Source organism: Phyllosticta capitalensis (genome assembly GCF_038381095.1).
Source record: "Phyllosticta capitalensis strain CBS 128856 chromosome Unknown BKA78scaffold_12, whole genome shotgun sequence".
In the NCBI taxonomy this organism is placed as follows: domain Eukaryota; kingdom Fungi; phylum Ascomycota; class Dothideomycetes; order Botryosphaeriales; family Phyllostictaceae; genus Phyllosticta; species Phyllosticta capitalensis.
In genome coordinates, this window is record NW_027117450.1 from 726,177 (window position 1) to 741,262 (window position 15,086).

Consider the following 15,086-nt stretch of genomic DNA (forward strand, 5'->3'; position numbering starts at 1 on the left):
CCGTCTGTCTGCCCCAATCTACTCCGCGAGCGCCAATGTTGTCGGTGGCAGACAATGAGCAAAAGTAACCAACGTGCGTAAAGTGAAAAGATTGAAAGTGCGAGGTCGTTCGCATCCAGGAGAGAGAGATGTAGCCGTCGTCGAGATGGATATGAGGGTAATCTAATATCGCCGCACGAAAGAGTGTCGGGTTTTATTCTGCTCCTCAATCTCATCTCTATTCCCCAGAGAGCAGGATGCGGGGACGCGTCTATTTGTTATGCCAGATGAGATTTCGGAGCGAGTCCCAGTGGTCGGCTTGTTGGTATCTATCGAGCAGGGAAAAAGTCTGAGTCAGCGCTCTGGATATCGAGTATACTTTTGCCATTTTATGATGTGTCTGTTGACGTAGTGTCGTCCACTCAACCGAATCTGCCACACAAGCGGGCGGGCGTGAGTGAACCCTTGGGGTCCAGGGGGGAAAAAGGCACTTACATATAAACCATGCTGCTGCGCATGCTGGGCTGGACGGCCTCGGGGTGCCAGCGGAAGGCGTACATGACGAGGGCCCAACTCAAGCTGGCAAAGACGGGCCAGCTGCGCTCGCGCAGCGTCGCAGCGAGCTTCTCGTCCTTGATGAGCGGCCGGCTGCCGTTGGTCGGCGGCTGCACCAGCAGCTTGGCGTACGCCAGCACCACGCGCGCGAAGACGTAGATGACGATCTGTTGGTTGACACTCGACTGGTTGCCCCGCCCGAAGACGTAGTAGCCACCCGCGAGACCCGCGAGGAGCGAGTCGTACTGCCGCTCCTTGCCCGTGGGCGACACGTTGCGCAGGAGGAGCATACTGGTCTTGTAGATGAGGGCGAAGGTGCCGAGGTTGCGGGCGTGCGTTTTGGTCGCTTTGAGGACCATGGAGAGCTTGGTGCGGAAACTGCAAAAGGTCGTCAGCGTTGGTTGGTCGGGGAAGGGGAAAAGTGAAGACTTACTCGCCAGAGCGGAAGAGAAAGATCATGCTGAATTGGTCGCGTTAGACTTGATCACTGCATCCTTGGGGTCGCTATCGTTGGAGACGTACACCAGCGCGTGCGGGAACCGCACTTTTGCTCCGTATACAATACCATTTCGCAGACCTTTTACCAGCGTCAGGATGTCGTGGTATTTGGGATCCAGCGCTATGCGCTCCGCCGCGTCCTGCTCGCATCCATCAGCCTGCGTCTCCAAAGCTCACTTGTATCCGCGCCTCCACATACGTGTAGTCTTGCTATCGAGTCCATGGTTGTTGCAGTGTATCCAAGAAGAGACGGATGCGCCCGAGTGATAGGACAGTAATGCGGGTGGTATCAAGTATCCCAACACACCAACAGACGAGGTCGAGTCCAGCCGAGTCGAGGCGATGAGGTTGGAGATTCGATGTGGACGTGCGAAGCGGTTCCAGTGAGAATCCTCGCTCTTCCCCGCAAACAAAAGGCGTCTTCTTTTTCTCCGCTGTTCTGTCACTGTAGGAATAGCCGCGGGCAATGCTCCGTCTCCACTTCAAAAGGCCGAGCGAAGCCCCTAAAAGGAAAAGAGAAAAAAAGAGTGGGCGGCGGGGTGCGTGTCCAAGAATATCGCACTGGCAGCGAGCCAGGGTAGGTAGAGATGCTGGATGGGTGGGCTAGCCGCAACGCTCGAGCAAAATCCAGAGCCTCATGGGAGGGCGAACCGTGACCAGGGACAGGCGGAGAAGAAGGCGAAGGGTGTTCTGGATTCGGGCGGCTTGTCAGGTCGTCGACGCCGTCTGGATTGCAACTGTGGTTGGAGCTCTTGACCTTACCCGCGGCGCCGGACAGCCGCTTCGGGTATGACGATTGTCGACTGCGGTGAACTGCCGAGGCAGATTGGGCACCCCGGTCGCTGGCGTCTGCCGCGCGCACTTTGACACTGACAGCCGCCGCACAAGCCACAGCTCTCCGCATGTGATTGTGGCTGGGCAATATCTCCATCATGGCGAACCAAGGATTGATGTTGACAGCCTGTCCATCTTCCTCATGGCGAGACCCTGGACAGCCGTTAAGGACCCTTTTCTCACGTTCCAGCCCACGCGCATGTCCGGTCGAACGGTCGAGTCCTTTCACTACTCCAGAGGCTTGTAGCCTAACCTCGATGCGGAAAGCTGAAAATAGTGCACGTCAAGACTTTCTTTGCACCACCATTCAAAACTTTTGGATAAGAACCGTCTATTGCTCCAACGACTGATCCCTCCTCGCTGTCTAAAAATTGGTATCTTGCCAGCTCGCTAAACTTCCACCTCGAACCCTCGCTATTTTTTGAACTCCAGACTCCGAAAAATGCAAAAAAGATCGACATCGCTCAGGCAAACTGCGTCTTAAGAGTCTCATAAATCGTAAAGATGAAGGCTGAGCTCGGCGCCGAGCGAGCGACGGTGATGCCGCATCCTCTGTAGAGGCCCTTGAGGCCTGACTGCTGGTAGATGAGCTTGCCCACGGAACCAAACGTGCGCTTGACGCCCGTGATCCGCGTAACGTCCTCGGTCTGCATGCGACTCTTGATCGTGTCGGCCGGGTAGAATAAAAAGTTGTAGCTCATGCCCGCCATGGCACCGCATGCCATTTGTTGGTGGATTGGAAGCGGGTCGTCTTTGGACTTGCCAGCCTTCTCCCGCCGGCCGCGGAAAAAGAGCGACATGCCCTCGTATCCACCAAACCACGCAGCTGACCCGCCCGTCTCGCGGATCAGCGTCCCCATTTGTCCGTGCCAGAATCCAGCGATGCCCTGGTGTCTGTACACGTTGGCCATGACGCCCAGCGGGCCCATGCGCCGCACCTGACCGCTGCCAGTCTCCAGAGGAACTTGCATTTTGCACTTGACCAGCTCAATCGGTGTGAGGAGCATCGAGGTGAAGGCGCCGGAGACGGCACCGCAGAGGAGCAGGCCAGAGAAGGGAATGGTCTGCGACTCTCCCAGCACATTCTGGAGGGCTTCCTGGCAGAGGCGGTACTGGTGCGCAATCAGCCATGTTCAGGATGGGACGATGCTGTCGCTTACGCTAAAGAAGAGGCTGGCATTTTCGACAGCAGCGCCGACAAGAGGGGCGCTGATGCCTCTGTAGAGACCCATGACTCCATCCTGGGCCCATGATTTTTTGAAGCAATCCAATGGGCCCGTGTACTTGAGGGGCAGGTGCTCCGGTTGCGACTGGAGGCGGACCTTGATTGTGTCGAAGGGGTATTCGATGTATTTGCCGGCAATGCCAGCAATTGAGCCAAAGGCTATGTCTTTGAGAGCCTCCATGCCTTGGCCGGCGAGGGCTTCCTTGGAAGACTCTTGCTTGGGTTCAGGGGCGGCAACGTGGATTTCGGTGTCGGGGACACGCGTAGGGCGCTCGGCGTAGGCCATTCCTGGTGACGTAGGGTAGGAGGACGAGTGACTGGAAGTGTAGGAGGGAGGGAGGGAGGTTGATGCTATCGCGGGAGCATGTTGTTTCGACGGAGAATGGGCAGATGGTGCGGGGCGTAGGCGAAAGTGCTTTTTAAAGAAGTGGTGACGAGTGCTGACGGCGGTGCGGGCTTTTCCAAAACTTCCGCGGCACCAGCAAGTTGAGCGAATACCGGCGGGGGGATTCGCCTGCGGCAATTTCGAAAAAGCCCGAATCAAGGCGCAAGAATCGACGATAGACGCGACTAGAAGGCAACGGAGTGAGGGCAGCAGAGCTGGCGACTGGTCGAAGATGGGGCCTTGGGCGCAGAGGGCGTGGGGAGGGGCGGCGCAAATGCGAGGACGATGTTGCAAAATTTGGGCGCTTGGCGGCCCATCCTGCTTCACCGCCCCACCAGGTTCCGCTTTTTGCGTATCTGATCCGTCCCGCTAGCGCCATCGATAACCCTAAATGGCCCCGAAGCCGACCCAAGACATTTTTCTTACGCACCTTCATCTCGCACCATTTCACCTGCCACCACCCAATATGTCCGCCCCCGAAGCCGAGCCTACTAACCCCGTTTCTGCTCCCTCGCAGCCGCCCGTCCAGGGCATGCGCAAGAATGGTACCCCTCTTCTTCGTTGCAACATCGTACCTGCAGCTCACACATCTCCAGGGAAGCATTGGCACCAGCCCAAGAAGGCCTTTCGCCCAACCGCCGGCCTGACCTCGTATGCAAAGCGTGCCGAAGAGCGGAAGGCTCTCGCTGCCGTCAAGGCAAAAGAGAAGGAACTCAAGGACGAGAAGGAGGCTGCAAGACAGGTCCGCCACCTCGCACGCATTGGAAAATTTTCACTGACACCGTAGACAGGCCCATGTGCAGTCCATCAAGGAGCGACGCGAGAAGAAGGCCGAGCGCGAAAGATATGAACAACTGGCAGCCAAGATGCACGCAAAGAAGGTCGAGCGCTTGAAGAGGAAAGAAAAGAGGAACAAGCTTCTCAAGTCCTGATCGTTATCGATTCACACAAAAAGCATACACGGCGTTGGTGGGTTTGTGGGCGCATGGAGTTTGGACGGGTTATCAGCAAGATCAATCGTCTTGCATTCGCAGTGTCGACAACTAGCCACTGAGAGGAGGCCTCGTATACAAGAGCAGCGACGCTGCATCGCGACGAACAATCCACCTAAAGAACAAGAATTGGAACATGGTTTCTCGGCCAATTGCTAGAAAGCACGCCATATCCTCGTCAACATTGCAAGGCACATCAATTCTGCACTCCGCTTGTCCTTTGCTTCAAGGACTGTGATCGCCTCGTAACGGGCTCGGGGATACCTGCAACTCTTCAACCTCTAGAATCGAGGTCCGTCTCGACCGCATCAAGATCGTCACAAATTAAGCGAGCTCCTGTATGCACGGACAGCCGACTTGAAACTGGATCGCGTCCAGCCTGCGCGCATGCAACCCTCATACGTTGTTCGACGATATCGGACTCCAGACGCAATTTTGCTCTCAAATGCCAAGCCATGTGCGTTTGCTCCCCAAATCCACTGGGCCCCTTTCCCATCCGTCTCAAAGACTTTCTGAGCTTGTCCGGAGATATCCACGGTGAAAAAGTCCGCTCTGCCGAAGTAGCAAAGTCGAACAGGACTATATAATCAAACTCTCAGGGGCCAGCAGGGTGCCGATCTGCGGAAGATTGCGTCCCTAATCCACGGTGTCTTCTGGAAAAGACTATGATTATCGTCGAGCCCTCGCCAGTCTGAAACAGACTGGATGATTTTCGGAATTCTCCAGTCTCCACTGCTGGGGGCGTGAATTTGGGCGACTGCACATCTTCAGCCCTGCACATGTGATGCGACCTCACTTGCACAGGTGACGTCATGTCCAGTGGCACAGTTAGTTCCAAAAGAAACATCAGTTGCAAGGTAGGGCACAGCTGCTTGAATGCTGCCTGTGGTTATCCCAATGCAAGCCCAAATGTCCAACTTCTGGAATGGTAAGGCATTTTAAAGCTGCCCAAATGCCTGAATTTTGGACACCATGTCTTAGAGTTGACATTTCTTTGACTACTGTGGTGGTCAGTGAGTGTTATAGACTACACCTTTCCACTTCCAAATCCATCACCGGAGCTTACCTAGACAGTGCATACAACTCAACTCATTGGTTGCACCTGCGTACCGAGACGCTTTTCAAGCCAGTAGAACATCATGTTCTTTGGCACAGTCCTGCTGTTCGAGCCAACACGCCGACGCTCCCTACTACAAGGTCCTCTCCAAGACATCAGAGTCTCCCTTTCGATTATTCTACCGCAGCTGCTTTCTTTTCGGCATACTTGATCGATTCTTGCCACCGTGGTCCCAGCACACACAGAAATCTCAGTCAAACCTCACCGCTCGGCGAGCAGAGCAGTTATGAGGGGGATACATTTGCTCGGACTTTCGATCCGCACGATTGGCCCAAACAAACTTCCCATAACGCTGTCTTCCCGCTCCCCGCCTGCCTCGTTCAGTTAGCGTCTCATCGAGCTCGGAAATTCCGGATTCCTCGAGCCTCTTCCCTGAACTCCAACCTGCACGACGAATGAACATCATTTGTGTCAGTGTCGCCAGGAGAATGGTTGGTCCATTTCGACGGCTGCATAAGTCCGAAACATGCCACCTCGGACTAAACATGCTGGAATGTCAGGACAACAACAGTCGACAACATACGGCTACCACCGGAATCTTGGACAGAGCGGCTCGTCTGGTGTATGCAAATCCGGCCTATCCGACCTCAAGAGCCTACAAAACCACAGCTTGCATCTGTTGAAGTTGTAATCACAGGGAGCATTCATATTTGAAATATCAAAGCCATGGCCGCCCTCAATCGCACCACCACCTGCACGAACCCGATATGCCGTCTCCCCCACAAAATCGCCCTCGAAGAAGCCATCCTACCTGTCTCAATCCCCCTCAACGAAATTCCGCCATTATCCTCAGTTGATGGCGTAGCAGGCGCAGTGCTCTCTTCCACCTTCATGGTGGACGTGGGCAAACGCCTGACAGACGTGTCGCTGCGACTCCAATCCATGGACGCCTCAGGGATCCGCTACGCCATCGTCTCGCTCACCAGCCCCGGCATCGAAGGCATCTTCGACACCACCACAGCCGTGTCGTACGCGCGCAAAGTCAACGACGAAATACACGCCACCTACGTCGCGCCACATCCCACACGCTTCGGCTTCTTCGCCTGCCTGCCCATGCAGGACTCAGTGGCCGCGGCCACCGAGCTCGAGCGCTGCGTGACGCAGCTGGGCGCCAAAGGCGCGCTCGTCAACGGCTACAGCCAGCTCGACGGCGGCGACGCCCAGACGGTGCGCTACCTCGACGAGGCGGCGTGCGAGCCCGTCTGGGCCACGCTGGCCCGCCTCGACGTCCCGCTGTACCTGCACCCGCGCGTGCCGCCGCCCGGCCAGCAGCGCGTGTACGCCGGCTTCCCGATGCTGGCGCACGCCGCGTATGGGTTTGGCGCCGAGACGGGGGCGCACGCGCTGCGGCTCGCGTGCTCCGGCCTCTTCGACCGCTATCCGCGCCTCCAGGTCGTCTTGGGCCATGCGGCCGAGGCGCTACCGTACCTCGCCCACCGTATTGATCACCGGTTGGCGGTGGGCGTGCCGGGTGCTTCGGGGCCGCACAAGGAGAGCGTCTCGTACTATCTGCGCAACAACTTTTTGGCGACCTTGTCCGGCGTCAGGAGGTTGTCGGCGGTGAGGTGTGCGTTGGAGGAGATGGGCGAGGAGCGCGTCATGTGGAGCGTTGATTATCCGTATGAGAGCAACGAGGATGCTGCGGATTGGTTTGATGGTGTTGAGGGGCTGGGAGAAGAAACCAAGCGTAAGATTGCGTGGAGGAATGCTGAGAGAATCTTTGGTATTCCACCATGCGGTCTCTGACGAGTCTGCGTTTCTTGATTCATCTCGAGGTTCGTTTTCTGAGAGGCAATCATTGACTATCTGTATTGGGCCGACATCGTGGTGGATGACAGAAAGAAATCGCGATGCCTAAGCCTGAGTCGAAAATTTTGACCCGCCGTGCCTAAGCAGCTGAAGGCTTTCAAACCAACTAGTCGATATTCGCCTGGAGGACAGTAGCAGGGCAAACTTTGGTAGTGGAAAAATCAATTTTTTAAATGAAATACGGGTAAGTGTCCCTCACAGTGTCGGAGGTCTTTGGATGTTACTCACCCTAGGCCAGACAACGCCATCTCTTTTCTCGACTGGTCACAACTCGACTGTAAACCGTCTTCGGATGGTCTCGCCGTACCGAAAAAAGAACGACGGCGCAGGAGCAAGTGCCACGCCCACAAACGCAAACACAGAGATGCCCCACCCGTAGCCAACACCCTTGAAGAGCTGCGGCGCAAAGAGGGGGACCACGCCACCAATGAGAGCGCGGAAAACAGCACCTGCAGCAATGGCCGAAGCGGCACATTTCTCGAAAGAGTCAATGTAGTAGTTCTGCACCGCGTTGAGAATCATGACCTGCCCGATGCCATAGAACAAAGTGCTGGCGAGGGTGGCAGCCCAGTGGACGTGGAACTGCGCCGTCCAGGCGAAGCAAAAGAGCGAAGCGGGGACGAGGACCGCGCCAACATTTGCAAGAGGCAGGCGGAATTCTGGCTGTGGGACACCGCCGTTGCGGGCCGTCAGCTTCTTAAACACAGCGTCGATTTGCGGGACGAGCAACCGCACGGCGACAAGGCACCCGAGGCCGGGCCCCAGGTACATCAGGCCGACCTGCTCCGTCGTGAATCCGTACTCGCCGCTGTAGATTTCCTGGAAGTTGGTGTACAAGCTATATGTCGTGCTGAAGATGAGGGCCTGATAAATGGCCATTATCATGACGATTGGTTGCACAAGGATGCGAAGGGGTCGCAACAGTGAGTGGCCGAGTTTCACGTGGAGCGAACGACCGTCTTCCCCCTTGTACCAGTAGATGGGCCCAGCCGGTCCGTCTGCTTTTTCTCGTTCTCGTTTCCTGGCGGCGAGGATGGCGGGTGCGTAGGTTTCCCGCAGGAAGAAGAAGCCGAACGTAGTATTGACGCCGCAGAAGATGGTAAGGGCGATGAAGACCCACCGCCATCCAAGTCTCTGAACAATGACGCCTCCAAGCAATGGTCCCAGAGTTGGGCCCAGAAGTGGTCCCAGCAGATACCATCCAAAGACGCCAGCTCTTTCGTCAGGAACAAACATATCGCTAATGGTACCACCGCCATTGGCCAATCCCACGCTGCCAAAGAAACCAGCAAGCGTGCGCAATGCGAGCAAAGTGGCGATGTTGGGGCTGTACGCCGTCGGCAGCTGAAGCAGCGTAAAGATGGAGAAGCACGAGAGGTACAGCTTTCGCCGCCCAAACGTTTCGGACAGCGGAGCTAGTATCAGTGGCCCGATGCCCGTCATGACGACGAACCCGGTTGCCGCGCCTATCACGGCGTCGGTTGACGTTCCTAGCGAGTCTGCGATTTGTTGGATCCCTGGAGAGAACATTGAGCTGGCGAGTGGGCTAATGACTGCGAGAAAGTCAGTATCATGGCGTGTTAGGAGTCGTCCGACGCACTCGTCATGGAAGATATGACAAAAACATTGGCGAGCTTCTCTCTCCGCCTCCATGCCCTGGGGTTTTGAGGGTCATTCTTGTCAAACTTGATCTCCTGCAATCGAGCTAAGCGAGTGAGCTGAAAATAGCCTAGGAGCTCTCATACCTCTTGATCATCACCATTTTCGATATGATAACTTTGCAACAGCGGGGAACGTTCGTCGAGACCTCTCATCGTGGCTGTTGTCCAAGGAAGGAACCGAGTCGACGACAGGGCGGCCAAAAAGGCCTTGCTGCGGTGAGCACTACATGCTGACGACGTTGGAAAGCGTCACGGAACCGCGAGCAAACCGTCTGTAGCGCTAGCAGCAGGCGCCGGCACAACACGCTGTGCGCGTCATGGCTTGGGACGATGGATGCAAGGAACACCAGCCACAACCAAACAGGGGTAGCTCTGGGGACTGAGGTTTCTCCGGTCCGCTGCATGACAGACCCAGGATCTCGACTTTGAGCCTCCGACACTGCTCGCGCATCGAGATTGGTCGGCAGATTCCATGACTTGCTCTGGCCAACCCTGGACCTCCCACCTGCGGGGCGCTACGTTTATCAACAATAGCCTTTGACTTGCCTCAGGCAAACGGTCGAATCGGAGACACTTCTGGACCCGGTCACAACGACCGCAGCGAGCATCTCAGCCCTGTTCAAACAACTCGACATATGCCGGCACTGCCTAAATCCGATACCCATACTCCACCACATCGACGGATGATTGTCGTAGGGAACCCCGCGATTCGCTGGCAATCATGCGCCGCTCCATCAAGTCATGGCTCCAGTCCTCTGCCCTGCCATCGCTCGTGTCAGCTTTTGAGCAATCGTGTCCATCGCAGTGCTCCAGAGCAAATCCGACAGTCCCGTGTCGGATGTGGCATAGTTTAGTCATGCGGATAATAACTTTCCTACCCTCCTTTAAATGGACTTCTGCCCTTCTGTAGTCTCTAGAAGGATGCTGTACTCTCGTTTGACCCGCTGCAGAGATGGAAAATTACTCGCAAACCGTCCCGGGCTCGGCCATCGGCCGCTTGTTCCTTCGCGCTGATCCCATTTCCATTTTTCTCGCTGTCGTTGTTTTTCTGACCATCCGTTTCTTCTGGAATCGATATAACTCGCCGCTTCGAAGTGTTCCTGGTCCATTTGTTGCTTCGGGGACTCGTCTTTGGAAGTTTTGGGCTACCATATCTCAGCACCAGGAGACGGAGTATATCAAGTTGCACGAGAAGTATGGTAAGGCAATTCTTCTGCACCTTGAACCGTTATCTTGTTTCGTAGACTTTCTTCTTGGCGTGGAAACAACTCGCTTCTCTCTTCCTTCCTCCCCTATCAGTTTCCCATTCCCAACAAACAACTTCTATCCCAGTCAACACCCAACGGCTTTTGGGTGATTGTCTTTCTTGAGTGTTTCCCATGTTAGGTCCTCGTGTTTTGGTTGATTCTCATGACTCAACCACCATCCGTTATTGCACTATTCAAGTCGGCCTTGAGGTCGAAGCCACGCACTAAACAAACTGCCCAGGACCCGTCGTCCGCACCTCTCCCAACTCCATCTCCGTCGCCTCGCCTTTTGCAGCTCGTGAAATCCTGTCTGCTGGAAAGGGGTTCCACAAGACGGACTTCTACGCCGTGTTCCCGCCGCCCGAAAACCCAGACATTTTCACCGAGGTCCGCGAACATGAGCACGCGCGGAAGAAGCGTGTGGCTGCCGTACCGTACAGCATGGCGACGATGCAAACCCTGACTCCGTGCATCGAAAACACCATCGACCTACTGATGCAGAAACTAAGAGGTTTCGCCGAGGGCAAGCAAGAGGTGGCTTTGGACATCTGGCTTCACTACTTTGCGTTTGACGTTCTGGGCGAGGTTGCTTTCAGCCGAAGATTTGGTTTCCTGGACACAGGCAAAGATGTGGAAGGATGCATCAGTGCCATCAACGTGAACCAGCAATACAACGCCGCCGTTGGACAGATTCCACAGCTCAATGCCTTGTTGCGACACAACCCGGTTTGGAAGCTCTGTCAAGTCCTTGTCAAGAGCACGCAACCACTGATTACGCGTCTGGCCTTGGACGAACTGAGGAAGAGGAAGACGGGCGAAGTGAAGACGGAGAGGAAGGATCTGCTGGGACAGCTGCTCAGGGCGCACGAAGCAACGCCGGAGAAGTTTTCTGAAGGCGATGTCTTTGCTGTAGCCCATGGAGCCATGTGAGCTACACAACCTCACATTTCCTGACCTCTCACTAACCATCGAATGCACAGCTTCGCCGGCTCCGACTCGACCGCCTCGACCATGCAATCCTTCCTGCACCACATCCTCCGCGAGCCGCGCATCTACCAGCAAATCATGGCCGAAATCGACGACGCCGTCAAAGCTGGTCGTCTCTCAGAGGTCGTCCAATTCAACGAAGCAATCCAGCTCCCATACTTCCAGGCAGCGCTCAAAGAAGCCATGCGCATGCGGCCGGCCGTCGGCGTCGCCATGGCGCGCCAGGTCCCGCCAGCCGGCGCAGACATCGACGGCAAGTGGTATCCCGGCGGAACGGCAATCGACGTGCATGCGTGGGTGCTCCACCGCGACCGGGGCGTCTTTGGCGACGATGCCGCCGTCTTCCGCCCGGAGCGCTGGCTCGAGGATGCAGACCGCGCCAAGGTCATGGACAGACACATGTTTCAGGTACGTGTGATGCGGCACCTGCTTACTCCCCCTTATCTGCCTGTTCGGCCTCAGCCTTCCCCCGTCCTCCGTGTTCCAGAGCGGCAGAGAGTACCTGATGCTAACGCACGTTGTCGTCTCGTTGCAGTTTGGCGGCGGCGCTCACATCTGTATCGGCCGCAACCTCGCGCTCCTTGAAATGAACAAGGTGCTTCCAATGCTGCTGCGCGACTTCAGCCTGGAGCTGGTGCATCCGGACCGGGAACTGGACTTCCGCACCTACTTTTTCGTCGTGCAGAGCGGGCTGGATGTCAAGATTGCGCCGAGGACGGTTGTTTGAGATACCATGGCAAAGTTGTTTTCATGAATGGCGAGGAGTTTGCGGGGCTGGGCCAAGTTGGATTTGTTTTTCCCCCTTTTTGCACCAACTACATCTAGGTAGTTCTGACCGCTTCTGTCACAACAACCTGTAATCGACGGCTTTGTACGGACGGCTGGATGGACGGACGGACGGACGGACGGCTAAGGCGGGTTCTCATTAGCTACGAATGTCAATCCTACAGTCAGTACTCCTGAAGACCCCTGAAAGCCAAATCATCTTGACCAAACCTGTCGCTGCTCCTCCCACCTTCCAAAAGGCACGTCACATGTCAAGACTGACGTCCCCTAGGCCACCTTTTCCTTGAGCAAACCGTGATCAGCCCAACCCATCCCACGGGCCTGAATCTTCATACTCTCGAGCAGCGCACGCGGACCCTCCTTCCCATCATCCCCCACTCGCCTGACATCCATGCCCACAAACGCGCCATGCGTGCTGTCCCACCTGAGCCCCTTGACGGCATGCCACATGGCGCTCAAATCGGCGGGGCCGAGCGGAATCATGTTGGGGATGCTCCACATGAACGAATACGTCGTGGTGCCGGGCAGGGGCTCCGGCGGAGGTAAGGGAGTCGAGGCGTCAGGCACCAGCCTCTTCGCAACCGTCGGGTCCAGCGGGTGCGGATTCATGCCCGACGGCACCGTCACAAAGGTGTCGGCGATGAGCAGCAGCCGCCGGAAGTGCAGCACCAGCGACCCCGGGAAGTGCCCACCCGGCTTGAGCGCCGTCACGGCGTCGGCCTTGTCCAGTGAGGGCGAGATGGGGATCTGGAAGGGCGTGTCGGCGATGAAGTGCCGCGCTGGCACTGGAGACGCGTCTTCGCGGCTGAACCATGAGGCGTCTTCGATGGCCGTGTAGACGGGGCAGGCGTCGAAGATGGAGGACCAGTGCAGGTGGGTTGTGTAGTAGTGTGGGTGGGATATTACGATTGCGAGGAGAGGTCCGCGCGAGTGGATCTGTCGACATTAGCTTGTGATCCTGAGAAGTTATCGAGCAACTGAGATGTTGAACTCGGAGAGCTCATTGCAGACCACCAAGGAAACAAATAGGTAAACAGAGGTACAAATCTACAAGACACACGCATCCAGTACACCAAATAAAATAGAAAACGCATACAAACTCAATCGTCTTCTCATCCAAATACGTGATCAAATCCCACAGCACATTGCCCTCTGGCGTCTCAATCAGGATGGCCCGTTGACCAATGGCAAACTGTCCCAAAGCATCGTCAGCAAAGGACCGATTATTGATTCCACTTCCGGCAATCTAGACATCAAGGTAGGAGTAGCGGTTTTGTTTGCATACCTTGGGCTCCGTCCAAATCGACCACATGCTCGGCTCTACAGGATCCTGCTCCCACTTGTTCTCGTACTTTCCGCGCATCTCGGCCAAGCTGGTCCATCGCTGCCCCGTCGGCGGCACGAATTGGCGCGGGTCCTGCATTCATGATTGCTCAAGTCAGCGAAATGCTCCATTGCCTCCACATAATGATCTCCTCGAACAGTGCATGGCAAACTGCAATGCATCGCTTTGCGCGCGCCAAACAGCAGAAACAGAGGCACTGACGTCACATATCCTGCAACTGGCGAGCGGTTTGGAAGCCGGCACGTCGAACTGCGTGCCACACGCGACGCATATCAGCAGATTCTCAGAAGCCGTGGGATCCGTCATCTTGGGGGTGTTCTTTTGGCTTTGCTGTGTTTGCTGCAGTGTGGCTGATTTTATTGGAAAGATTGCTTGCTTGGAAAAGCGGCTCGTTGCCGAAGGTGGGGTTGGCTGGGTGGACTGGGATGGGGTCTCCCCGCTAGAGCGCAAAGGTGGAGGAGGAACAACCCGCCACCCCTGTTATCATGTCGGAAAGTTGGACGACATGCGATCACTGAGTGTGCGAATTTGATGGAGTCAAACCATGGTTGTGCATTTTACTCAATGCCTGTCTGCTCCACAATATCTTGAGTCTACCTGATCAATTGGATTATACTGCCACAGTGGACCGCAAAAGAAATGATAATTCCCTGGCAGGGTAGAGGTACTTGAATATTCCCTGTGGCCATCCCTTTGCGAGCTCAAATATCGAGTCATAAGGCATAAGACATTGCACAAGATACAAGTCATTGAAAGTTGATCATGTAAGATTTCTCAATTGGTAAGACTGCCAATTCGCAGCAGCAGCATCCAGACTGTCGGTTCGTCGATTGAAACGACAGCCCGAACTCGAAGTGGTGGGGTATCCCGATATGATTCAAGAGCCCAGGTATAATGCAAAACACAAACATCCATCCGTCCATCAATGATTAAGCCAATCTAGGTATATGCATTCCGTCGTCGTCCAGCCCTGCTGTAGTCCCCCCTCGACATGGTTCGTTGATTTGAGTTGATCCAATCCTTAGATCATGCCCATGAGGACACCGGCACCGACACCAAGCAGACCGGTCAGGCCAGCGGCAGCGGTGGCCATGGGGACAGCGCCGGCAGTGCTCGAAGCGGAGGCGCTCGATCCCGAGGCAGAAGCGGAAGAGCCCGTGGCAGTGGCGGACGCGCTGGCAGCAGACTGGCTACCCTCGAGGGACTCAAGAGCTGATGAAACGGCCGCGGGAATGCTGGTCATGCTGGCCAAATCGGACAGGAGGCTGGTGGGGATGTTGGTTCCAGAAAGGAGCTTGCTGAGGTCGGATGTGATGTCGTCGCCGCCAGCGCTGGCCAGAGACTTGATGTCGGTTCCAGCTGAGCCTGCCGCGCTCGTGATCTTGCTGGCAGCGTCGCCCGCTGCGCTGGTCACATCGCCACCAACGCTTGTTACATCTCCTGCGGCTCCCGATGCGGCAGCTCCCGCTCCCGTGGCGGCAGCGCTCACTCCAGAAGCGGCATCGCCAGCAACGGACTTGACATCGTCGCCGACGTCGCCAATCACATCACGGGCCTGGACGTTGTCGGAGGAGCCGTGAGGGCGACGAAGGACGTGGTGGACTTCAGAGGCGGAGGCAATGCTCAGGAGAGCAAACAGACCGAAAGTAGTAGGACGCATGTTGAG

The 15,086-nt window shown here is 56.1% G+C and overlaps 8 protein-coding genes across 8 annotated transcripts; 4 read left to right on the forward strand and 4 right to left on the reverse strand.

Annotated features, from left to right (window-relative positions):
* Positions 1-250: 250 nt before the first annotated feature.
* BKA78DRAFT_258542 (mitochondrial carrier domain-containing protein) lies at positions 251-3,377 on the reverse strand (the record flags this gene model as incomplete). Its single annotated transcript, XM_066885292.1, has 8 exons — positions 251-308; positions 475-912; positions 968-994; positions 1,057-1,175; positions 1,754-1,893; positions 2,181-2,212; positions 2,341-2,978; positions 3,027-3,377. 8 exons carry the CDS (start codon positions 3,375-3,377, stop codon positions 251-253), a joined length of 1,803 nt encoding a protein of 600 aa, XP_066739175.1.
* A 527-nt stretch (positions 3,378-3,904) lies between these two features.
* Positions 3,905-4,284, forward strand: BKA78DRAFT_326688 (Cgr1 family-domain-containing protein). Its single transcript, XM_066889454.1, has one exon. It carries the CDS (start codon positions 3,943-3,945, stop codon positions 4,261-4,263), a length of 321 nt encoding a protein of 106 aa, XP_066739176.1. The 5' UTR covers positions 3,905-3,942; the 3' UTR covers positions 4,264-4,284.
* Positions 4,285-5,179: 895 nt separating this feature from the next.
* On the forward strand, positions 5,180-6,118 carry BKA78DRAFT_51774 (uncharacterized protein). The gene has a single exon (XM_066893309.1). The coding sequence runs from the start codon at positions 5,394-5,396 to the stop codon at positions 5,982-5,984; it is 591 nt and encodes a 196-aa protein (XP_066739177.1). The 5' UTR covers positions 5,180-5,393; the 3' UTR covers positions 5,985-6,118.
* On the forward strand, positions 6,034-7,588 carry BKA78DRAFT_362675 (amidohydrolase 2). The gene has a single exon (XM_066892469.1). It carries the CDS (start codon positions 6,252-6,254, stop codon positions 7,329-7,331), a length of 1,080 nt encoding a protein of 359 aa, XP_066739178.1. The 5' UTR covers positions 6,034-6,251; the 3' UTR covers positions 7,332-7,588.
* Positions 7,589-7,658: 70 nt separating this feature from the next.
* On the reverse strand, positions 7,659-9,208 carry BKA78DRAFT_333928 (membrane transporter; the record flags this gene model as incomplete). The annotated part of the gene is made up of 3 exons (XM_066890144.1): positions 7,659-8,947; positions 8,995-9,088; positions 9,140-9,208. The coding sequence occupies 3 exons, from the start codon at positions 9,206-9,208 to the stop codon at positions 7,659-7,661; spliced, it is 1,452 nt and encodes a 483-aa protein (XP_066739179.1).
* A 799-nt stretch (positions 9,209-10,007) lies between these two features.
* On the forward strand, positions 10,008-12,016 carry BKA78DRAFT_258413 (cytochrome P450; the record flags this gene model as incomplete). The annotated part of the gene is made up of 4 exons (XM_066885280.1): positions 10,008-10,254; positions 10,544-11,228; positions 11,283-11,697; positions 11,825-12,016. The coding sequence occupies 4 exons, from the start codon at positions 10,008-10,010 to the stop codon at positions 12,014-12,016; spliced, it is 1,539 nt and encodes a 512-aa protein (XP_066739180.1).
* Positions 12,017-12,227: 211 nt separating this feature from the next.
* On the reverse strand, positions 12,228-13,819 carry BKA78DRAFT_326697 (beta-lactamase-like protein). Its single transcript, XM_066889455.1, has 4 exons — positions 13,622-13,819; positions 13,361-13,492; positions 13,172-13,267; positions 12,228-13,011 (listed from the first exon to the last, which is right to left on the reverse strand). The coding sequence occupies exons 1-4, from the start codon at positions 13,724-13,726 to the stop codon at positions 12,343-12,345; spliced, it is 1,002 nt and encodes a 333-aa protein (XP_066739181.1). The 5' UTR covers positions 13,727-13,819; the 3' UTR covers positions 12,228-12,342.
* Positions 13,820-14,441: 622 nt separating this feature from the next.
* Positions 14,442-15,080, reverse strand: BKA78DRAFT_357124 (uncharacterized protein; the record flags this gene model as incomplete). Its single annotated transcript, XM_066892169.1, has 1 exon — positions 14,442-15,080. The coding sequence occupies one exon, from the start codon at positions 15,078-15,080 to the stop codon at positions 14,442-14,444; it is 639 nt and encodes a 212-aa protein (XP_066739182.1).
* Positions 15,081-15,086: the final 6 nt, after the last annotated feature.